The sequence below is a fragment of the Ylistrum balloti genome, unplaced genomic scaffold (assembly GCF_031769215.1).
Source record: "Ylistrum balloti isolate Yb309-2 unplaced genomic scaffold, AGI_CSIRO_Ybal_v1 Utg369760, whole genome shotgun sequence".
NCBI lineage: Eukaryota > Metazoa > Mollusca > Bivalvia > Pectinida > Pectinidae > Ylistrum > Ylistrum balloti.
The window spans coordinates 558,567-584,388 of record NW_026781959.1 but is presented as its reverse complement, the minus strand read 5'-3'; the positions used below and the strand labels follow the sequence as shown (position 1 = coordinate 584,388).

The 25,822-nt window shown below is 34.6% G+C and overlaps 1 protein-coding gene across 1 annotated transcript in view; it reads right to left on the bottom strand.

Moving 5' to 3' along the window:
- Positions 1-25,822, bottom strand: part of LOC132543654 (kinesin-like protein KIF28) — a 67,898-nt gene that overhangs the window by 26,867 nt on the left and 15,209 nt on the right. The window contains exons 5-19 of the mRNA XM_060207170.1: positions 23,639-23,661; positions 23,276-23,400; positions 9,605-9,683; positions 8,437-8,503; positions 7,846-8,032; positions 7,039-7,191; positions 6,709-6,907; positions 6,274-6,424; positions 6,005-6,080; positions 5,385-5,491; positions 4,785-5,133; positions 4,513-4,659; positions 3,974-4,133; positions 2,192-2,215; positions 116-203 (exon numbers count right to left, since the gene is read on the bottom strand). Of these exons, the coding sequence (XP_060063153.1) occupies positions 116-203; positions 2,192-2,215; positions 3,974-4,133; positions 4,513-4,659; positions 4,785-5,133; positions 5,385-5,491; positions 6,005-6,080; positions 6,274-6,424; positions 6,709-6,907; positions 7,039-7,191; positions 7,846-8,032; positions 8,437-8,503; positions 9,605-9,683; positions 23,276-23,400; positions 23,639-23,661 (1,935 nt within the window). The remainder of the gene's footprint in view (positions 1-115; positions 204-2,191; positions 2,216-3,973; positions 4,134-4,512; positions 4,660-4,784; positions 5,134-5,384; positions 5,492-6,004; positions 6,081-6,273; positions 6,425-6,708; positions 6,908-7,038; positions 7,192-7,845; positions 8,033-8,436; positions 8,504-9,604; positions 9,684-23,275; positions 23,401-23,638; positions 23,662-25,822) is intronic.

Below are 25,822 nucleotides of genomic sequence, written 5' to 3'. Positions count from 1 at the left end.
GATTCATTTGAAGAGGTTATTTGTTGAAAAGAAAATTATGATACAAATATTTTTTTAAAATGCTGATTCTATTTATATAATTTCTGTATACACTTTTCTAACTACTGTATCTTACCTGTATGAGATATCTCCTGTTGAGGAATTTACCGCGCTGCCACAGCCATGTGTTACCATTGAGCAAGTTGGTCATTTTCACCATAACTCTGAATATAGACACAAAACAAAATCAAAGTATTTCATTACAATGACTTTTCACTGAAAATCAAATTTCTAAACTGTACTTCATCACATCTACTTTTCACACTCTAAATTTCTAAAGCGACACTAATTTTATTAATTCTAACAAGGTAACAAGTCACACAAACAACAACTCACTCATTCTATCACGTAAATCACCAACCAACAACAATACACTAGGCCCTTTTTTACCATGGGTAAGCCCACAGTCAGCAACATGATATGGATATTAAATGTCATGTCCAGCACCATGGGTAAGCCCACAGTCAGCAACATGATATGGATATTAAATGTCATGTCCAGCACCATGGGTAAGCCCACAGTCAGCACCATGATATGGATATTAAATGTCATATCCAGCACCATGGGTAAGCCCACAGTCAGCAACATGATATGGATATTAAATGTCATGTCCAGCACCATGGGTAAGCCCACAGTCAGCAACATGATATGGATATTAAATGTCATATCCAGCACCATGGGTAAGCCCACAGTCAGCCCCATGATATGGATATTAAATGTCATGTCCAGCACCATGGGTAAGCCCACAGTCAGCAACATGATATGGATATTCAATGTCATGTCCAGCACCATGGTTAAGCCCACAGTCAGCCCCATGATATTGATATTAAATGTCATGTCCAGCACCATGGGTAAGCCCACAGTCAGCCCCATGATATGGATATTAAATGTCATGTCCAGCACCATGGATATTAAATGTGATGTCCAGCACCATGGGTAAGCCCACAGTGACCACAGGCTTAACTCTATTCATTTACAAATGTACTGCAGATCTGGAAATACCATGTAACTTGAAATGATAATTTTCCACATTAAAAAATTCTAATATACTTTCTTCAAATGACTATCCCACAGATTTTGACAGAATAATATATAAATGATATTTCTAAAGGTTTTCTTGTAAAGAAAAGGAAGAAAAAAAAACATAACGTAACAAAACAAAAAACTGTAGCTTAGAAAATTCATTGAGTTTTTCTTCTCTTTCTTTTTTAGTTCATCTCTAAGAATTGGAATGGAGAAGACGACCTTTATGACAACATGAAGATGTAAAGCAGTAAGTAAAATTAGAATGCATATTACCGAAATGAAAGGAAATCAGAGCTACAAATTCCATTGCCAGTTATTCTCAAAGACATTTCATCATTGATAAAAGTGATAGGTACCAGGCTAATCACACTGAACAAACAAGTAAACACTTGATGTTACAGAGTTGAAATGAAACTAAAAGATCTCATTGAAGAGCAGATACAGTATGAAAAAATAATGATCACATTGATAAAAGAAGATAAGAATCAAAACCGGATTATGAAGATTTGTCCCTCACACAATCACTACAGCGAGTCACTGAAAAACTTATAAATGAAAGGTTTGTTTTACAACCAAGAAAATTGGTCAAGCCAACACAGCTGATGTGAAGCTGAAGAGTAAATCACATGTAGCACAATACTACAAAAATCCACATGTATTTAGGATGTATGACCTTTCAAAGTCTGGCTTACTTAATGTTTTATACTCATCAAACTTATAGTATCTTAATTTATTTCTCAAGAAAAATGACAAACACAACTTGATTATGACTTTACTGGTAGACTAAAAAAATACATCACATAACATTTATGTAATCCATGTCCCAAAAAAGTATACATATACAGCATATTTATTAATTTACCCACTAATTTTGCAGTTAGTAATTGAAATATTCATAACCAATTAACACTATATATTAATTGTACTATCTTATAATCAAAATTTTGATGTTCAATTTTTACCAAATGATTTAATAAACAAGATAACATTTCATACTACTAAAACTGTACAGAGCTTTAACATTAAACAAACCACACTTTGAATGATTCAGTTTCACACTAACCAATAAAAACAACAATAAAATCTATAGCAACAAAGAGTTTGGCCTAACAGTATAAGGCTTTACCTCACTGAGCTCCCCTCATCATATCTGTAAACAACACACAGATACATTTGTACGTTTTGTTTCCTAATTAATATAATGTGATAATAGAATTGCAAGAAACAGTACCTTTTTTTTCCCTAAGCCAATACTTGCAGTCATATCCAAAGACCAACTTATAAGCAATATCATGGCTTCATTGAAGCATTCAAGTCAAAGCTTTAGGCACTGGTCATGAAGAAACAGGTTTTAAGAAGTTCCTTAACATTTTGCAGCAGATTTTTAACGGAATGCATATAAGGGTTTTTGAAACAAGATCTGTGTCTCACATTGATCATAATGCATTTTGGTTTATGTGTAGAACATGATAATATAATTTAAGTTAATTTCAACATCAAAAACACCATTAATAAAATTCACACAAATAATCATGATGTGCATCATGTTACATACAGTATGTGAAATTGTGGTTAACTTAATTTGTAATATACTGCACTGTGATCACACTCAATTTAGTAAATTATGATATTGAACTTGGTTAATGTAGCCCATCTATTAATCATTTTAGGCTAACTCTCTTCTGTAAGACAATATTTAAACAATGATAACAGATCTGTGATGACTGTGAAATTAACAGGCCTTGTTAACAATGGTCTTGTGAGAGTTACAGACAAAAGCTTGTTATACAGCTGGATATACATCTGAGGCTATGTAAATATTTCTCGTCATAATTTACAAACAGGACTTCTTGATAATCTCCTGTCAGACAAATTTGTTTAAACTACTATACTTAAAATAGGGCTTCATTCTCATTTAGTTCCCCTTAAATAATGTAGAATTTAAATGATTTCCTGGTCTTGAAATAACTTTCAAGATAACACTACCCTGCTCATCTTGAAAAAAGACTCAAATTACCTCCCCTTATGGGGAGTGTAGAGCTTATCTCCCCTTACAGTATGGCCAATGTATTCCAGCTGTATAAAACATTAAATTATGGTACAGCAGAATAGCATTACTCTCCAACTTGCCTTGGTATCCAACTGAAAAAATTCACACCATCCTATTTAATACAAATGTTCATTCAAAACATCTTAAAAATCTAAGGCAATAACTTTAAATACTTAATTTAATTTCGTAATCATGTACCAAGTGAAGATCTATTGACCATACGAGATATGGGAGATTCTAACTTAAATATGACAGATGACAATCACAAACTTAAGGTATTATCACCATTATATTACTGTAACATATTATATTCAATGGACGTATGACTCACAGGTGTAATTGTTATCTGATCCTGATGACTTCATAATGTTCCATCTAATTCACAACTTCATAAAATTGCTTTTTTCTGCTTGAAATTGTATTTTTCTATTGTTTAAAGGTATAAATGCTTGACTGTATTTGTGGTGTTATTTGTTTTGAGCTAAACCTACAGTGGAAGCTACAGTACAAAGTTAAACCTGATATATGAAAGGCATCATTTCCTTGTGTATCCTCAGATTTTTTTTCATCCCAACATGTACTGTTTCGTAAGAGATTACTAGATAAAAGTGAAAAATTTCACTTAGGTTTGTAAGTCAAAATTTAGTGTGTAGTAGGTGCCCATACAGCCAATGGATATCAAATGAAAAAGATCAATTAAAATGGTCTAAGTTAAGTTATGATGTTGCCTTTCTACTTCTTTTGAGTTCAAATTTCCTCTTCTATAAATGTAAAATGTAAAACTATCAAACTTCTATCACTACCATTCCAAGCACCTTACAAGACTTTATAATTTAAAGCTGTCTGGGATACTGATACCTTGTTCCATTGTTGGAGCTCACGTCCACTCCTTCCTGTGCTGCTGCTGATATTAACACCACCTCAAATGATTTCCTTTTGTCCAGCTCCTCTGACACTGCGTTAACCTCCGACACCATCGGCAGCATCTCAAGAACCTGTTCCTGAGCAATCAGCTGATCTGTAAACAACAACTCCAAGTTTAGTTCAAATTATCTCACCAATAAATCAGAATGCAACTCGCTGATTTGATCGTCTTTTGGTTTTATTTTGTTTTTGCTTTGATTATTATATAGCATCTTTCAATTTGGTTAAGGTTGTGTTTGTGTCATCTCTTCTTGATCAGTATTACCCTTCTTTGTGACATTGCCATTTTTGTTGTCTCTCATTGATTGCTCATGCAGGTTAATTATGTTAATGTACTTTTAATTGTCCTTAATTGTAGGGTTCAATTTCATTATCACCACAAATTAGAATCTTCATTTGACAAAAGTTACATGCACATAATTATCTCCCCTTAGAAAAATTGTCTTTGGTTATCGTCTCCTGATTTGGCCTACCTTTTGTAAGACCTAAAGAATGTGTAGCGAATCCTTTGATTTCAGCAATTTCTTTCTGAGCAAAGTCCCAGTCAATGACATTCGGCAAGGTATTGTCAGCAGTGTCTGTGTGTTTAGGGATCATCATCACATACATATGATTAGATCCTGAAAACAGAAAAATTGCTATAATGTCAGCATCTAGAAATATATGACATTCATTTGAAAAACATTTATCAATGATATTTTCTAACACAAAGTTCTCTATTCAAACAGTACCTATTTTGACTTACCAAACAGGATTCTGTCTTTATGAGAGAGCTCCTTTTTGTCACTGAGAGGGAGGCCATTCACCTTGGTCTTTGATGCACTTCCTGGAGCAGGTGATATTTCTATTTTACCATTTTTATTTGTTATTATTGCATGTAGTTTTTGAATACTAAGACCACTGAGACACACATTTGGTATGGGTTGGGCATCCTTGCGTCCCACTGTTGTCTTCTCTGTATCAAGGAAGTGACAGATGACGCCTGACAACATGGGATCCTCGTTAAGGTTAATTAAATAAGGCTCCTTTGATCTGCGTGTGCTCTGTGATCCTCCGCCCTTCAGTTCATCTGTTTCTGACTGAGCAGCCCTCAACTGTTCACAACCAGGCATACAAGATTAATACATTAGAAAATTCTTAATCAAAATCGTGTTGTAAAATTTCAAAATAAATCTGAAGGATAAAGCCGTGTTGCCAATCAGCAAGGAAATATATGGTAACCATTGATGAAAAATTTGTGTAATTTGGAAAAAAAAAAAAGAGAAAAAGAACAAAAAGGTATTAACGAAATAGCCAATCAGAAATAAATATACAATTAAAAAGACAAAGAAAGAATATTCCTAACCTTAGCATCCCAGTCTTCTTTGGAGTCATTCTCGGACAACATGGCTTGGTTAGCCATCAGTTGAGCACGAATCTCTTCCTCCATCTCTTTCTTCATTCGCTCTATCTCTGTAACCATGTACACTCTCGTTAAATACATGATGTCTTTTGGAGCCAGTACCATAGTTAAACAAATGATCCACATTTATTAGAATTGGTAAAAATTATTAAAATCCTTTAGGTGTCATTACTGAAAATGTGTCTGAACAAAATATCCATTTTTGTAATTCAAACTTGTAAATCATCAGACACATTCTGAACAGGGCTTGTTGTTACTCAGATACCAGCCATATCGTACTAAACTTGTGAAGAGCTTTGTCTCTTGTAGGTGTCCCATACTGTTTTCCTGGACAAACCTTCAAATACATTTATCATAATTTGTATCTCTGAAACACCAAATGAATTCCAGATACAAATGTAAAAACTGAATATCTACTGTGCTTACCTGAGTTTTGAATGGTTTGCAATAATCATAATTCTCCCAAATCAAGCACTCATTTCATTGAACAGGTCTCACATCACAATCATTAATTAAGAAATGGTTGACTATGAGCTATATGCTGAAAGTGAAACAGGACCAACCTTCTGGACTCATCCCCGCAGATCCTTCTATCATCCCACCAGACTCCATAGCCTTCTTCAACCTGTCGTTTTCCTCCTGTAATGTACACAATACTGTCAAAATATACAAATATACAATCCTTCTTAAGGTTAGACAGCTAAACTACTGCTGCTGTACTGAGTTCTCTGACTTGTCCATCAGATTCTCATCAATGATAGCTTTGTACCGACCATGAGTTCTCTGAAAAGTTTGTCCAAAACATTTTCGTTGATGACAGCCTTGTACTTGCCTTAAGTTCTCTGATAAGTTTGTCCATAGGATTCTCGTTGATGACAGCCTTGTTTTTAATTTTCTTTGCCCGGTCTGCGTAGCGTAGTGTTGATAATGTCTCGTCATAGTTAATGTCAGCTGGCGACAATGCTGCTATCATTATTGTTTTACTGTACAGGAAATAAAAAATATTAACATAAATTTAATGTAAAAACTTACCCAAAAGAATCAAACATGATGCATGCTTGACTTACATTTTTGAAATTAAGTCAGTGAAGCAGAAAATGTAGGTCACAGTGACCTAATTCTTACAGTAATACTACAAGGAGTTGTGATAGGTAATGACAAACACAAGAAGTATATAGACTAATTATATCTCCTATACTATTGGTGAGGAATACAGTTCCTTTGTAAAAGTTATTTATTTTTGTAAACCATGATTTAAAAATCTCACCTGTTCCCACCCAAAGCATTCTGTAGTAGCTTCGTTAGTACTGAATCTCTGTAGGGGACGACTATTTTCTTTTTGGAACCTGTTGATAAATCTGCTAATGCTGATATTACATTACCCAGAGCAGATAGAGACTTATTGATATTAGCACCCTCTTTAAGTCGGTCACCTGTTGCTCCCGTACTGTCTGCTCGCTCGGATCCTGACAAAATAAAATACATGTATGTAGAAATTCATGGAGACCACTAGTCACCGGTCTTTGGTCCAATCAAATGGCATCAGTGAGGGACTCATGGTTCACACGTTGTTTTAGAATGATTTCTACATACTCACCAGCCAAATCCACCAGATTCATGACACTGCTTTTCTTGGTCTCAGATCCGGTTTCACTCTTGATGATTTGGTCAAATGTAATAGAGACAACTGTGTGAGCACGACTACTTGTAGCGTTCATGTTTGTAGAGGCCACTGTACGATTGGCCGTTCCTGAGAAAAATAAGAAAGATAAACATAGCATTTTCAAACGAAATAAATTTGAAATTCAGAAAAGAACGATGGTGGTTGGAAAAACTAAGGCAGAGCAAAGAAAGACAGCATGAATCCTGCAAATAACTGGAACAAAGCATGGTGTTTTGGAAGGGTTAAAATACCTGTTGTGAATTGTCGTCTATCAACTCTTAAATCATCTTTTACTTACCACCAATACAGAGTGGTCATATCAGGAATCACTGTTAATGACTAAAGAGATGTTTGACATTAAAGTGCTCTTTTCCATGTTACTTTCCCCTGAAATTTCTTTCATTCTCTATATACCAGAAATGAACCGTAAGAGATATAATGTGACCAGCTGCTTCACACTATTTCTTTTCTTAAAAAATTCTGTCCTCATCCAAAATTTAGTTCTGTGGTTCACCAAATAACCTTACAGGATCCACCAAACTGATACTACATATAGATATATTACCAATAATGTACATATGCTCATAGTCATGTTAGCAACAGTCAGTGTATTATAATATCAAATATCTCAGGAACAGTTTATCATACAATGATATTATTCAGATGATTGGAATAAAGCAAACATCTTTACATTTGTTTCTATAAATGATTTAAATATGAGAATTATGATACCATACATACCTTGATCCATTCTTTTTTCAATTTCTACGTAGCTGCCAACGGGGACTTTCTTGAGACCTTCCACATAGAATAGTCCTAGTTTGGGGTTTTGTCGGACTTGCAGACCTCCCTTTGGATTTTCACGAGAAAGGAGATCCCGTACTTGTTCATTGTAGATCTCCAACATGGAAAATGTCACCTCAAATCTCTACAAATCAAGGGAGACAACACTTTAAAAGATTGGTGTACCTAATGATAACATCAGTATCAGTGTAAATGATATAACAAGAGAATCTGTAGGACCGATGGCTGCCCCCCAAATAAACGCTAGAAGTTTTATGTTGATACCTCTTATGGTTTTTGTGATATGCTCTGGACAAGACAGACAGACGGACAAACAAGCAGATAAACAAAAGGATGGACAGACAAAGCAAAAAAAATGTTGCAATTTGTCTTAGAATTACAAACATTTCATCTGAAATAAAATAGTATTAAAATTCTAATGCGTGAATATCTGATGAATGGCCTTATATATATGTCACATTTCTTTATTGCCACTATTGTAAAATTCATTATCTGATCTAGATAATACATACTAATTAGAATTATTACCTTGTTTGTATCTGTATTTGTTGCCATAGTTTTAAATAATTCATCACAGGTAATAGGTACAATACCCCTGAAACAAACAAAAAAAAGTATGTGTCGGCACAAACATTGTTTAGATATTGCTGTAGTAAACCTTGTCTACAAAGGACTCTATCACAGGTATCAGGCTGGACATTGCTGTAGTAAAACTTGTCTACATGGGACACCATCACAGGTAACAGGCTGGACATTGCTGTAGTAAAACTTGTCTACATGGGACACCATCACAGGTAACAGGCTGGACATTGCTGTAGTAAAACTTGTCTACATGGGACACCATCACAGGTAACAGGTTGGACATTGCTGTAGTAAAACTTGTCTACATGGGACACCATCACAGGTAACAGGCTGGACATTGCTGTAGTAAAAGTTGTCTACATGGGACACCATCACAGGTAACAGGTTGGACATTGCTGTAGTAAAACTTATCTACATGGGACTTCATCATAGCTAACAGGCTGGACATTGCTGTAGTAAAACCTGTCTACAAAGGACTTCATCAGAGCTAACAGGTTGGACATTGCTGAAGTAAAACTTGTCTACATATGACACCATCACAGGTAACAGGTTGGCCATTGCTGTAGTAAAACTTGTCTACATATGACACCATCACAGGTAACAGGTTGGACACTGCTGTAGTAAAACTTGTCTATATGGCACTTCATCACAGGTATCAGGTTGGACATTGCTGTAGTGAAACTTGTCTACATGGGACACCATCACAGATAACAGGTTGGCCATTGCTGTAGTAAAACTTGTCTACATGTGACACCATCATGGATAATAGGGTAGATAGGTGGGCAATATCAGGATTTTGGCTTTTTAATGCACACAATATTCAAAATAATTCTCATTTCAATATTAGCGGTTTTTGTCATAAGAACTGGACAGATACCATACAGAATACTGCACATTCATTTTTTTAGGGTATTTATTTTCCTTGATTTAGTGTGTGTTCTTAATCAACAAATTTATACATTTGGGAATGACAAAGTTTTTTTTTGCTGCTTTTTTCAAGAGCACTATGATTCCACAGAATTAAGTGACATTGGAGAAGTATTTTTTGAAAAAGTGCGAAATTAAAACCCATCCAAGAACATGTGTTTTTACAGTAATTATAAAAGAGATTTACCGATTTGCGCCATATCCAACCATGGAGTAGGACTTTCCAGAACCTGTCTGGCCATAGGCAAACAGTGAACAATTGTAACCTGAAACCACACAAAATAATCATTAGTGATTCATTATCAGCTTGCAGTTATTTTCATCATTGTATACGAAAATTTAAATTCAGTAACATTTTGTGTTGTATACTTTATTCAAATTTCAAGTTGATGACAATGCTATTTACTTAAAACAAGATTTTCCTTCTTCGGTACGTATACACGTATAATGCACAATTAAAAAAAATTGTTATTTTTCAAAAATGTGATGCAAACTATAAACATGAACGAGTCTATTCAATAAAGTTCATTCCCAGACTTGGGTCTCACCATAAGGAGGCCTACATCATATGGCATCCCATATCAAAGTTAAATCCTTTTCTATAGTTTGGTATATATGCTAAAATGGCTTCTTTGATATCGACCGGAGTGATGCTTTAAGTAATATCAGTAAGTTTATTGTCAGGTCATTTGAATTTTTTCTTTACTATATTCTTTACTATTCGTAATTATCCAGCGATAAAAGCCCATGCAATGACACATTTCATATCTTTGTACCAAGACTTATAACAAGACAAACAATTGTTGGCAATTCTCAATAACTGCAACAGAAATGGCTGGGTTTATTACCAGACATGGGACTATTGCTGGTTAAGTATGGTTATTTGATGATACACAAGTATTTGTTGATCCAAAGGTTCAAAATACATGGTCCACCTGTCATTAAGTACTGTTAAATGTACAATTGAAGTTGCTCAATTCAAATCCATGTAAAGTGTAGAATGGTAAAACGAAACCCATTGTTAAATGAACTGCACTTCACCTCACCATTATAATTTTTGAATCCAGCTCATTTCACTATGCTTCACATTACCATATGCCATATGTATATATCCGTGTTATGTGATCTGGGTATTCATATCATCAATAGATAGTGCTGTGTTTGATCATCACAAAACCTCTTGTTATGGAGAGGTAGGTTTATTGTAAAGTCTGATATCAAAAGACTTGTCATTTCAATAACAGAAGCATCACTTCCATAATTTAAGATAAAAAGTTGTCTTTCTGAAATTTAAAATGTATGTTTTATCCAAAAAAACATACAAGGTAATTTTAGACAGTCAACAAATTCTCAACATTATAGAAAACCATGTGTTGTCTCTCTGAACCGTAGACAAAGATATCAAACTCATAATCTAGGGTTGATGCTAATACAAATTTTTGTATCCAGTTTACTTTGTTTGAAATAGATACTCTGGTTGATATGAAAATACCAAAGTAACAGACAGATTTGGATCTGGTCTTAAGGGAAATATATCTTAGCCATCATGATAACTGCTAGACTGTTCCATGTTACAATCTGTCTCACACCAAACAACAGTCACACTGAAAACAATGTCAGCTGTTGGAGTGAAAGGCTGAGGTCACTATAGTGATGATATCAAGTGGAACACCGTATATTTCTAGTTTTTTATCACGCAAACCTCAATTCAAATGTATTATTTACAATTACATTGATCAGTACTGTATTCAAAAGGAATGAGAAAATGGATTGTATTGTTTGGAGAATAGGACATTACTCTGAAAAATTCTAATAGGTATTTATATACCTTCATGGAATATTTGCTGATGAGAACATGTGTTTCTATAGACCTAGAAAGACATACCATATTTTCAAATAAGCCCAAAGGCCTACACATTGCTTTTTACTTAAAAGTCAGGGTGGGCTTATTACAGGACAATGGAATAACATTGCTTTATACATTGCTTCCTACTTCAAAGTCTGAGGTTGGGCTTATTACAAAACAATGAAAACAGTCTAAGCTCGATGAACACTTCCAAACACACCACCGCAGCAGGTGGGAATAACTAAATGTAAACCAGCTGATAACAGATTTCCGTTTCTTGGCTGTGGTGATTCTTATATACATATAAAATCATGTACTTTATTATTGTTAATGTAATATGTTAATATCAATTGTACACGTACTTAAAAAATCCATGTATGACAGATGTAAGGTATGTATGTTGTACGAGATATAATCATATTACATGTAATGTATAAAGATTGACAGTCACTGTTCTGTATATGTTGGATTGAGTGAAACAAGGAAGGTGAGTATATTTAAATGTTTATTTGCCTTAGTTATTCAACTATTTATACATAGTAAAGAATGATGTGCATATTTAAAGGAGGATGTACATGTAACTTAAAAAAAAAAGCTGTTCATGAAAAAAAAAATGGAAAAAAAAACTCTAAACAATTAGTTAATAATTTTACAAAACAGCAGATTATATTTGTGGGCTTCGCAGTTCATTAAATTTGTCTCAAGACCGACTCAATTCATCATCCCATGAAATTGACAAACGCAAGATTCAACCCTAAAATAAGTATCCTGTAAATATGTATGAGAACAAATCTAAAAGTATTTTAGTCAATTACTTAGAAGTAGAAGGATTAATTAACCACCAAACAGAACAGGTTTGTCATGTTGTATATAGGAACATACACATGTTCATGTCCAGTGTAGGGGCCTCAGTAGGACTGAAATAGTCGAAGCTGATTGGTCAGTTTCAACGGTGGTGACTCAGTAGCTGGTCACTTCGTTGACCACCTACCATCTCCAACAGACAACAAACAAAGGCATGGGTTTTTACAAGACAGCTGTACTATATATGATATGACCATATTAGAATGTTACATGATTAAGGAACTACATATTTACTGGTCTTGTGGGAATTTGGATGCATTCTTCAATTATTCAGATAAGTGGGCTCTATTAATAATCAAATTCCCCCAAATTAAGTGAGTGATTTTGGACGATCTGTTATCACCCAGATTCCTCTTCCTGCTCTTGTAGCTACACTTGCAGCTATACTGAGTTGAAAACGTCCTGTTCTGCCTCTTGCTTGATCTGCTATACTGAGTTGGGGATGTCAATAGTTCTTAATGACCTCTCTTCTGCCTCTGGTAGTTTACATCTAGACTACAGCGAGTTCATGGGTAGAGAGATTCTGAGAAATCTCTTCAGCTCTTGCAGTTATACCTAACACTATCTACTCATTTTGTAACTGTACACATAAACAGTACACTGAGTAGAAATTCTCAAAGCTATGTATGCACAGCTACATGATCGGTGTTTTTCTTCAGCTATATATACTTATTAAGTGTTATTTCCTTCTATTTGCTATACATACATGTGCATACTTGATATATATCTGTTTAACAGTTAACAAAATTACCATCAGAGGAACAAAGATCCTGTTTCTATAAAGCAAAATGTGTTTGCCCTTTAGTCCAAGAATTTTTATATGCTGTGTAATTTTGAAGTTGTGTTTCATTTGTTAATTTCGTGCTTTGCGAGTTTAATAAATAAACACATCTTTCACAAAAATAAGGAATAAAAAATCACATAAAAGCATAAAATTGACAGTTTGACGGCAATCATAGAGAGGAATTCTTAACAATTTTCTTCAATTCAGGGGTTATAAAATATTATCAACTTATTAACCAACCTGCTTTGATTTTCGTGGTGACAATTAAGATATTGAATGGTGAACAGTTTCTATAGAGTCTAATATACATAATATAGAAAGTGAATCAATGAGCGAACTATTTAATCAGAAGTCAAGTTGTTGTCCCATGTTGATCCTAGCAACAACATCAGCACTGATATTATTTTATTCATTGATTTATAACGGAGCTCATAGTGACGAAGCGTAGTCCTGGTGTCTTTTATATATACGCCTCAGTATCCCGTGGTGATCAGACCTATTTTCCACCTATTCATTGAGGAAGAGAATAATGCTAACCGTATCACAGTGACCCCTTCCCATATCTTTGTGACACAGAGTGACGGGTACATCAATACTTCTATCAGTTGTTGTCAACCGCAAAATTTCTGATCGTGGATGTCCGATGCTATATATGACATATAACCAGCAGCTATATGACACCTATATCAAACTCATGTCTCCCAGATTCAGATATAATCAATCAGACCTCTGATTAAGTTTAAGTGATCAATTTATCCTTTGATACAGAAAATATCAGTGTAATCAACAGCCGTATAGAAGTCCCAGCTAGTCATGGCACATATCACCATAACTGCATACCTTTGTGACAACAACAAGTAAAACAAATTGTTTCAAAATTATGGATTCCTCCTACATAACTGAAAGCTCCATCCCTGAAGAATTTGGATAATTTTATTTTTGTCCATCTCACTGTTATAAACAAGGCTGTTTGTTCCATTTACTTATCCAGCAAGGACTCCAATGTTTAATTGTTGTTGTCATGGCAACAGTTTAGGTTGTCCCCAATACTTATCCACCCAAGATTCCAATGTTTTATTGTTGTTGTCATGACAACAGTTTCTGATTAATATTTATAATGATTTATAATAATTTCTTTTGAAATCATATTTTCCACAGATTAAACTAATTCATCACTGAAGTAGATATGACAAAGCATATATTCCAACATTTTCATCCCCCAATCCTCTTTTAATTGATAATTATATTTACACCAAGTGATAGCAAAGAATGCAGTTAGTGCTTTCTATACATATACATTTTTATCCTTTTCCTCATTACACAGTACAGTTAGCACCTTGTGTCCATCTGTCTGTCAATTTTAACACTATGGTTAGATTTGTGATAAGGTATATTTTCATTCAATATAACTTCGTGGAGTTTAAATTTTTCATCCTGATTCTAATTTCAGTGTAAACATAATGTAGCATTGAATTGAAATTTGGTAAAACAAAATAATTTCTGACACGTTTTAAACATTTTGGGACCAAAATCCACAGCAATTGTGTTGTACCTGTACAATAAGCTTCTGAAATATTTACATATCGAATTTTTATGAAAAATTTAAGGAAACATTTACTTTTGTACAGTTCATATAAAAATATTCTGTTATGCAAAGTCACAATACATGGTTGATTAGGGTTTGTGATAAATATTTAATCCTGACAATGTGATACTAGAATACACAGAACTGCTAACACAATTGTCCCTTTACCATAGCTGCAAGTAAATATACACTTTCAGATAAAATCAATGGAAAGTGTCATGTTTCAGTAGGCATGGCTGGATTTGTTATTGTAGAATTAAAGCGTCTACTGTTATAGAATTGACGCTCTAAGACATAAACAAATGTCCCGTTGTTAAATCATATATAGTAGTTCTATTGCTTGTTCTCAATATCAAATACAGATTTTTGCATGTTGTTTACTGCATAAAGAAACACATCATATTAAATCAAACCATTGTCCACAGGCCTGGAAAGTTGATGGTAGATTTTTCAGAAATTTTGAAGCTTGAAGTTGATTGTTTTTGTTAAACTTTGATTCAGAAAAATGTTTCCTATTGATATAGAAGCATATAAAACATACAGAGATAAGGATGAACTCTTATGATTTTATCAAAGGATCAATGTATTGGGTACTTGAACAAACTTGAATAAACATTAATTGATGATAAGTTGTTTATCATAAACAAACAAATAATCTTTTTTAAAAATCAGGTCAATTTGAAGCACCCAAAGTCCATAAAGGTTCAGACATCCGAAAAAAACAGAACTGTTGATGTTACATTCCAGCTAATATCACATTTTCTTCAGACAAATGACAATATCTTTTAAGAAAGAATTTAACTAATTGCCACCATCCATTCAGGGCTATTCAGAAGATTATACAAAAGACACACAAGTGGATAATATCTTTCAATTTAAGATTTTCTTGCAACAGTCAGGGCCATATGAGGATGAATGTCAAGAGGGACACCAAAAGCCAGGGTCATATCAAGGCAGGTGTCAAGAGGGACACCAAAAACTGGTGTCATATCAAGGCAGGTGTCAAGAGGGACTTCAAAAATCAGTGTCATATCAGGGCAAGTGTCCAGAGGGACACCAAAAGGCAGTGTCATATCAGGGAAGGTGTGAAGAGGGACATGAAAAGCCAGTGTCATATCACGGCAAGTGTCAAGAGGGACACCAAAAACCAGGGTCATATCACGGCAGGTGTCAAGAGGGACACCAAAAACCAGGGTCATATCAAGGCAGGTGTCAAGAGGGACACCAAAAACCAGGGTCATATCAAGGCAGGTGTCAAGAGGGACACCAAAAACCAAGGTCATATCACCAAAGGTGTCAAGAAGGACACCAAAAACCAGGGTCATATCACGGAACATCAAAAACCAGTGTCATATATCAAGGCAGGTATCAAGAGGGACATCAAAAACTAGTGTCATATCAAGGCAGGTGTCAAGAGGGACACCAAAAGGCAGGGTCATATCAAGGCAGGTGTCAAGAGGGACACCAAAAACCAGGGTCATATCAAGGCAGGTGTCAAGAGGGACACCAAAAGGCAGGGTCATATCAGTGCAGGTACCAAGAGGGACAACAAAAGTGGAAAAAGACTATAAAAACATGAAAGAGTAAAGAAAGATTCGAAGTGTAGCTATGGGTGCAGCATATTCATTTTGGTCCCCTTATTTTACCATTAGTAGAAGCCTGAAGAAAACCAAAACTCTGCAGGTGCCCCACATTGAGTTGCCTCTGATGATCATGTAGTGAAATATATTATATCATATTCTTCGACTCCCTGATATCCTCTAAGCAGATGCCATCGGAGAAACTATCCTTGATCTGCAAGGGTGCCCTATGAATTGTCACCATTATGACATGCAGTGACAAACAGCAGCAATATTATCTTACAGCAAATATGTCTAACTCCCTAAAAATAAATTATTTCTCAATTAAGCGTAGAAGTTTTACATTGTCATAACAGCTATGGTCATACATGGAGACAGACCTTGATATGAAATCAACTACTCAGGTATATAACAATCACCAGGAAATGCATTTCAAGGGTTAATGACATGTCTGTGGGGGATTTCATGCACAACAACAATTTGTTTTTGTGTTGAACAGAAAATTTAAACAGCATGTAACAAAATATTATCTATACTAAATGGAGCAGTAAATAAGTCAATGCAGAATTAAACATATATGCTAACCAGCCCTAAATGTACTACAAATCATTTGTTGCTATCAGGAAAAGGAAACCCATTTATTTTTGTTTGTACACAATAAAAATCCAACTATATGAAAGCTTGCACACAATCAGTCCATTAACAGTGGGAAGTCATTTTAAAATCTATCCAAATAGTGAATATTAAACTGGGAATAGGAAAGTCACACAATGCCATAACTCTACATACTGCCAATTATCTGGAGAATATATCATTTTCCTTACGATTACATAGTTTTATCAAATAGAAGACAACTGGAGTTAGAACTGTTGCCTTGATGGCACACTGATAACCCCCCATTCCATTATCAACAATAGTTGAGAAGGGGGTTGTCCTAACAAGATTCCTCCAAGAGTCTTCATGTGGTCACCTTGGCAACCAAATGGCAACCACTCTTTTTCAAAATAGTACCATTGTATTTGTCATTCCCCTAAACTTTTTTACACCAATTTTCAAGTAAATCAAATAATGTCTTAATTTCAACATATCAGAAGACTAAAACATGTTTCCATGACAATGGTTTTGGAACACTTAATATGTCAAATTATGGGCTACAATTCGATATAGCATTTGATAAAGTTTGAATAAAATAAATGACAGCCTGTGTAGAGTGATCTGGTTACCATGACAACCAAATATAGGCTAAACAAAGATCTGCCTAATTTTGGGTCTTATGTGCTTATTACAGCAAACACATAACATCAGATGTTTTTTTTTTTGAAAATGGTATCGTTGCTATTACCTTCCCTCAAAATCCTTATACCTTATTATAAGTGCAACTTTAATCCTTATGTGTTAGGCATGCAGCTTATATACCAGTGAGTCTTATATGTGGACAAAAGAAAAATAGGCAGAATGAAAAAAAAATGTAGCATCCCTCTACAAGATGGTACTCCTTTTTAATGAGTACCTGCCCATCACACGTTCATGATAGAGACAGATCGTGTAAAACTGTTGCTTGCAATCATATACTGGATGGTTTGAAGATTGAAACAAAAATAACATTCTCATGGATTTAATTAATCATACCTTTTCATATGAATCTAGTATTTCACGGCCATAACAGAAGCTTACAATAGTGGTTTGCTTCCTAGCATTGATAGGTCATTGGTTGGTAGGTCAAATCCTAGAATGACAGCCATACTTGTTTATGATAGAATGGCTTTGTGCAACTTACAAGAAGAATTGATACAAGACTGTAAGAATTTTATCAGCATTCAAGGGCCTTCATTAATATCTAACAGTACAGACACTAATGGAAAGATTTTAAAAAAAATGTACATAACCTCAAGTCAGATATCTGTATGTGGACAACCTTTGAAGGCCCCAAGCCAAAGAGGTCGATATTTGCTATTTCACAATTTTTTTAATATACATGAATAAAATGAAGGATAATCTGTGCATAATTCATTTGCAAACTTTATTAAATGTTCCATTGACGATCTTGATAAATTGCCTTCCTTATATCAACAAGCTTTGGTCAACATGATGAATCGCCTAGTATATAGGCCGATGAGCAGTATATCAATTTTCAACACAGCATCTCAATTTTGACCATTCAGAAGCCTCCATCATGTTTCCATAGTAACTGTTCTTGAAACACGTGATGTGTCAAATTAAAGGCATTGATAACTTCTATCACTTTACCAAGTTTCAATAAAACTGATCAAAAGAATGATACTTTGCAGCCATTACGTAGAACCCTGCGTATAGAGTGACCTGGTAAGCATGGGGACCCAAGCTTCTGCTTTGAAAAAAAACCTGTATGCACAGTTGCACATCTACACAGTCTCCAACATCCCTGTGTAGTTTCATTGAAATCAGTCAACATTAGGAAAAGATCAGATAATAATGGGTCGGATTTTTTGTTACCCCAGCAACCAAATGACATTTAATGTCTTTGAAAATAGTACCATTGTAATTGCCTTCCTTATGGTCACTAAAATTCCTTTGTAGTTTCACTAAAATTAGTTCTCAGGTATAGGAGAAATTGTCTGCCCAAAAATTTCCGTATAAACCTGTGTACAGTGACTTGGTTACCATGGCAACCCAACTCTCTGTAAAAAATAACCCTGTTTGCACATCTACAAATGGTGGCTAACATTCCTGTGTTGTTTCAATGTAATTACAAGCTGATTCAAGTATACCCCTATCGCCATCCCGCAAACTGCATTGCAGGGGGTATAACAAACACAAATATCTATGACTCTTTATAGTGTAGTATATAATGGCCAATGATTTCCACTTCACAACCGTTAGAAAATTTAGGAAGAAGCTAGATTTGTGTGGTCTAGTTATGCACTGTTAATATATTCTCCCTTCACCAAGACATCTGTGTTTGATTCCCCTAAAGGACATGACAAGATATGGGGGGGGGGGGGTCACCTGCTGGAAAATGTGGGTATTTCCCAGGTGCTCTGGTTTCCTCCCACAGTAAGACCCCTCATACACATCCATCTTGGACAACAAGGATAATGAATATAAGCTGGTTGCTTGCTTCACAATTATCATAAAATAAAGTTCATATATATACATGTTTCTAATATTTGTCTGTTTTTCCTTCTTTCAAGTGAATATAGCACCATAACTCTACAACGGGTAGTCTACATGTTTGTAGGGCCTAAGTTCAGTATTTAGTTCAAAATCATCACAAGAGGAGTTTGCATACAAACTGAAATGCTGGGTGACAATATTTACCAGGTATAACCCACTCAGGCAGAATAATGAGTTCTCAGAAGAGGTTCATGATGATAAAAAAAATCATACAACCTTATTTCAAGCAACATAACATAATCTACTGCTGCCTCTCAGTTGAATAATGCATTTCTTGATCAAGTCTGTGCATGCACTGTCTTAAAAGTGTTTTTAAAATGTATAGATGTGAAGAATAGTGGTGTAACTTTGTCTCTTCCTGTACAAATCAATGTCAGGGTGACAAAAAACAAGATTTTTATCTACACCTGGTTGTCTAAAGGTGTAAAGTGTATAAATTATTTTGTTTTGTTCCTAGATTACACAGATCAATGATAAGCTGGTTAGAACAAGGAACACAGTGATCTATTAGCATAATGTACATAATATCTGTAGTCTTATCATTCAGAGTGATTTGTACTCTACAAGTAGGTAACAACAGGATATCGGGTATCTTCTTACAATCAGTCTGATATTAACGGAATATGTCTCATCCATTAATCACCTCCATGTATAATCCAAGGATTTAGGTGATATGTAGTCCGTCAATCATTTCCTTGCCAACTTTCCAATGTGGGAGATGGCGTGCCTTCATACCTTTAAATCCCAGGATATTGCATTTGTAAATCAAATAGTCTGCCAATCAAGGGAGAAGGGAGCAAATCATTGAACATTGCTATTGGATTAAGACCACCATTGAAACCATCTTGGTTTGAACCAAGCCGATCAAGATTAATCCAAAGTGGGTACATAGGAAGGGACCGTTTCTTTTCAAAATTATTTTACAATGAATGTGAAATATAAAATGCACAGTAATTCTATCACACGGAGTCTGAAACATTCTGTAGAATTATTCCTGAAAGTTTTCCTTGTGTTACTTGGTGAAACACCAATAGAGTTAGGAGTTTTATTTACAAACATGTAAATTTCTGAGAAACTGAGAAAAATTTTGGACAGATTTTGATATAAAACCTAAACTGAGAGAGTTGTAGTCGGAAGGAGTCGTCCCCACGGCTAACAAATTAACCAACCTATGCACGGACATGCCCAAATTCCATTTAGTGTAAAAGTGAACCTTTTTACCTCAGAATGTATTACTTTTGTGACATTCTGATCAAGCTATTTATTGTGAAGCAGTCTGATGATCAAAGTCTACATGTCATTATTTCAACATTCCTGGTCACTCCTTTATGTGCATACTTGTTCAAGCATGCCTTCTCTGCCACAAATTTACAAAGACTTGAACTGTGATATTGTTTTACTTGGAGTCAATTCATTGTTTTTATTCAAACCAACAGTCATTTTTAATTCACTACAACTACAAATTTAATTTCTAGTTTATTTCTGTGATGTCAAATTAGTGTACTGTAGAAAAAATATTAAAATACCTCAGATTATCATCATCACCCAATGTTTTATAATAGTGAATCATGGTCCTTGGACATCACTGATGATATTGACATAAGTATTTCAAAGCATATTTCTGTGTTTCAGTAATAATTCTATCTGGTTTCTATCAACTGCCTATGTTTCAGAATGTCTTGATCTATCAAGCAGTTCAGAACCGTCTAGATGAGAAAGTTCATCCTTTGAACGATTAGACCTTCTCTGTTCATATATAGCATGCATCCACAAACATTGCACATTCTTTGATTCAAAGAAAAAAAATACCATCCATATGAACTATAAAAAGTTAATATGTGAGATTCAAAATTATGCTAGACAAAAGTCAGATGTTTCATCATAATGTATCTGCCTATGTTAATTTAGTACTGACATCTACTGTGAACAATTATGTATTGACCAGTGGCCAGAGACATTCTGTCATTACTGATCTACTACACATGTTCATGTATTAATTCATTCCCTGATGATATAAGTCAATTACCTGAAGCCTATCTAAGCAGATTGTATGATGGTCAGTATAACCTTCTCTTCTTGTAAACAGCCAAATCTATTGCAATTTATGTGTGCAAGACCTTGTGGACAACTCATGTATACTTCAATCCATGTTTACCAGTAAGCTAATGTGTATTAGTACTTCATCAGTTAATTAACATGGCTAGTATAAATACGACCACCTTTCTAGCAAGTATGGATCGGTTCCTGACGGCCAGACAGGAGAGAGGCTAGTTTCCACCGGCGGGACACCCGCTTGATAGGGCTTTTGCCTGAGCCAGAATATCTCCACTTCTAAACTTTAATATGGTGAAGGATGAAATTTAACAAGTTTTTCATTTTACATGTCCAGTGGTGCATCAAACAAAAAAAATGCTAGGAAATTCACCCCATGCCAAGTTATTATCTGTTATATCTTAGTGTTGTCATCAACTGAGACAGATAGACAAAGGCTTCCTAGTTCACACAGACAGGCACGGGCTTATCAGTTCAGTCACATTATATAACGGTGTTCGATTATGAGACCAACATAAAATTGTAACTCACAAAGGTGCTTGAATTATTCTCTGTATCATATGTTTAAGTTTCATTTAAGCCTTTCAGATGAACATTTCAAATCTGCAAAGCAGCTTCCGAGTAGAAATATGCAGAAAAGGTGAAATCTTATATGTGAAAAAACAAAAATGTTTTCAATTTGCAATGAAATAATTTGAGTCATCACAATTTTTCTGGGTTAGGCGGGTTAAGCTAAACCAACAAGTGGCTTCAGTGGTCCTCCATTACCCACAAACACTCTGATATCACACCATATCCTAGAAAGGTAGTGCAGTTTGAAAGATGACAAAATACTTCAACATTACCACAGATTTCTTCATGTTTTACTATCATTGCAGTACTGTACAACATGGACTGTTAACTCTGACAGAATGATCGCTACACAGATTTCTCTAATTTAGATAAAGGGGTTTCATATGTTTAAAATTTTAAACTTCCAGAAGGAAAGTGCCAATACATGATTGACAGACCCTCTAGCTCAGATGACATTAGAATGTACTGTACAACTATGTATTAATATTCATGAGGGATTTCTTCGTGTTGAAGTCCTGGGTACTGAAAACCCATGAAATAATATTTAATGTAATAATAAACAGAATAAACTTGACATGGATGATTGCAATGGCGGATTTTGTAAGCAAGCTTTAACCATAAAATCAAGTACTGACCAAATTATGTATATTTTTGGAAAATCATGAAATTTGAGACTCAAGAAAATATATTTGTTTACAGTACCAAGAATATATGGATGGATATTAAAAATTATTTATAAGATTAAGCAAGATTAGGATCAAGCACCATGTTCTGAAACTGAAATTGGTTACTGAGAACCTGCGTACTGTGAAATTCATAGGGGAGGCAATTAAGTCTCCCACTGATAATGATACAGATCAATTATATATGACTGTATTTATAGATGGTGCATCAACCCACGTTAATAGTGACCTGCATATAACCTATACAATGTTTACAACAAGTCCACAATTTATCCAGGTCTCAGATTGCTAACTTAATAAGCTCATTAATTAATTAGGTATCTATTTACGGACAGAAACAATGGTCATGAGTGTGTCCCCACATATCTCAAACCACAGACAAATTTCTTATCCATATAAGGTCAGATTTATGGATTATGGAAACACTGACCATGAACAACTCCCCACATCACCTGGCCTTCCACATCCTTTTACGTCCACGTAAAGGTCAGATTTGTGGATACAAACAATGCCCAACCCACATCCTCACATTAGCCAGACTATTGACACATATGTAATTCATGTCTTAGATCTACACCTGTGGAGAGAAAAACTGACCATGAAGTGCCCTCACACTACACACGATTAGGTCAGCAGTTTCTGAAACAACCACAACAGGCTGGACCTTGGAGGATCAATTAAGAACTATTGACAAAACTAAATTTGGCACTATCTTGTTCTTATTTCATTAAACCCTACCTTCAAATGCATTGTCAAGTACACCTTGACCAAGATCCTCAAACACTTTACGCTGACTGGCATAGTTTGACCCAGGTGTGGCCTCAAATACACCATCTGCTGACTCCACCATTCCATCATGGGACCTATGAACAAACACAAGGACAAATTCTACTTCTGATAAATACTTATTCATTCCAATTTTATCAAGGCAATGTAAAACAAAGTTTATGTATTCAGTTACCAGATAAATAATGTATATCTGTTAGCACAGTGACTTCTTTTCAAGAAATTCAAGACTTTTCAAATAGGTTTTATGAATTTAAAACAGAAAAGCATTTGATTACAAAACTTACATAATTTACCACAAAGTAATTTACTTACCAGTAAGAATAATCAAATGAAAACTGGACAGGAACAATGTCAATAGAACCGGAAAAGAAAAGACAAGACAGTTAATGATGTTTCATGTTGAGCAAAACCAGTAACATTTTTGATCAACTGGAAAAAAGACACAATAATCAACATATTAATTTCGGAATGACACAGGTAAAAAAAGAGAAAAAAAACCTACAAAACAAGTAGAGACAAATTTATTGACTTAAATACAATACAGTGTTCATGATTGCTATCTCAATATATTTAAAGGGCTGTTTGTGTCTAAAGGATACAACATAAACATAAAAGATATGTTAACATTGAGACGCCAGTGGATATTTATCACAGACTGTGAGAAGCCAGGTAAACACCACAAACAGTTGAGAAAACATGACTTATTGGATTTTGAAGAAGTTGGAGTCAAAGTTTACTTGCTTGGTTTAACATTTATGTTAACATATAAACATTATAAAGACTATTTTATTTAAACTGAGCAAACAATCCAACAGAACTCGCACATCATAAGAGTACAGCCAAGAAATGTCTGTTGATGATCTACTATAGCATAAAACCATAGGGATGTACATTGTGAAGGAAATTTCACACATGCCATACACTATACATGAGTAATGTATGATTTTCCTATATCAGTGTACATGTTCCCAATGATAGGAAGGCCCGTCATATGCTTTTCAAAACAATTGAGGTCAAATGTTTTGTCATAGGACACAGCATGTGATCTCAGATTCTGACAAAAATATAAACCTACTCCAGGAAGGGATTGAACCACACACCTCCTACATAACTTGAATGAGCTATTTTGACCCCAATGCAGGTTACAACATAACATATCTATGTCTAGAGAGATTACCTTTCTGATTCTCTGTATCTATTTATTATGAAGGGCTTATCCTACCTATCCTGCTGAAATCCCAATGATGAAAGAAAACTGTGATTCCTATGACAATCCTGCCATTCCTTCACTACGTTAGTTTAAAAAAAGGGCAACAACTCTGTATATATTGTAAATAAGGCCCAACTTAATACACTCAATAATCACAAGAGGCAAATCAAACAAAGTTGGGTAAATAAAGGTGAAAGAGTATCTGATATACACCTTTGCCAATATGCTACACATGGATCAACTGCAAGACCAAAAGGATATCTGGAATAATGGTGGAAGTTAGGTGCAGTATAATGTACTATGATAGTGGCGGTAATATGCAGTATAATGTATTTAATCATTCAATGGTTAAAATTCCAGGAAGTGAATGATGTATTTGATATTTGCATGATCTTCTTGAAAGATCTGCTCTTAAAAGTCTCCTAATAAGACTATTAATTATCTATCTGAGGGAAACTCCTTGGATACATATTTAATGTCCATAACAGTGTTTAGAATAAACTTAAAATGAAGAAAATACATTAAATCCGTCTCTGAGGATAGACTTTATAGGTGGGATATGGTAATGAGCTGGGAATGGAAACGAAATGTGTACATATATCAAACTTCTCTTTTAATATACCATCTCTTTGAAAAAGATATCACTATCACAAAATCCTGTATGTATGGTTTCTGGTTTTACTGACAGAGTGACCATGGCAACGAAAACTACTAATTGGATCTTATGACATAAACTTGTGACATTACATAAACTTTGACAATTAAGATAGTATCTATGGCACTAGGTTACAAGCAGAATACACAATACTGCGATTGTATCTTGTCTAAGCTGCAAATGTACCTTTTTCTGGTGTAAAACCTCACATCTTAAGTTTGATGTACACAATGTAACTTTACACACAAAAATATTGCTAAACTTGTAAAATTCAACAACAAAGTGCTAAGTGAAACCCAGAGCTACCTAAATGAACCTACATTGTAGATATACCATTATAACATATAGCCTAAAAGGTGATTTTCAATTGTACTTTGATATAAAATTATTTTTTTAATATAAAAAGAAAATTTCATGTATAACAGTGGACCAAAGTATGAAATTTAATCCTATAAAATGAAATATGTAGGGGACACAAAGTACCAGCATGTGAATCCATCTTGTAGCTTACAGAGCTTATAACTGTGACAGACATATCAGGACCTACAGGACAGCTGTGTATAACATACACACAAAACTTACAACAATGAATCCATTAATAAGTTTCTCCACAAATACTAAACTGATAATA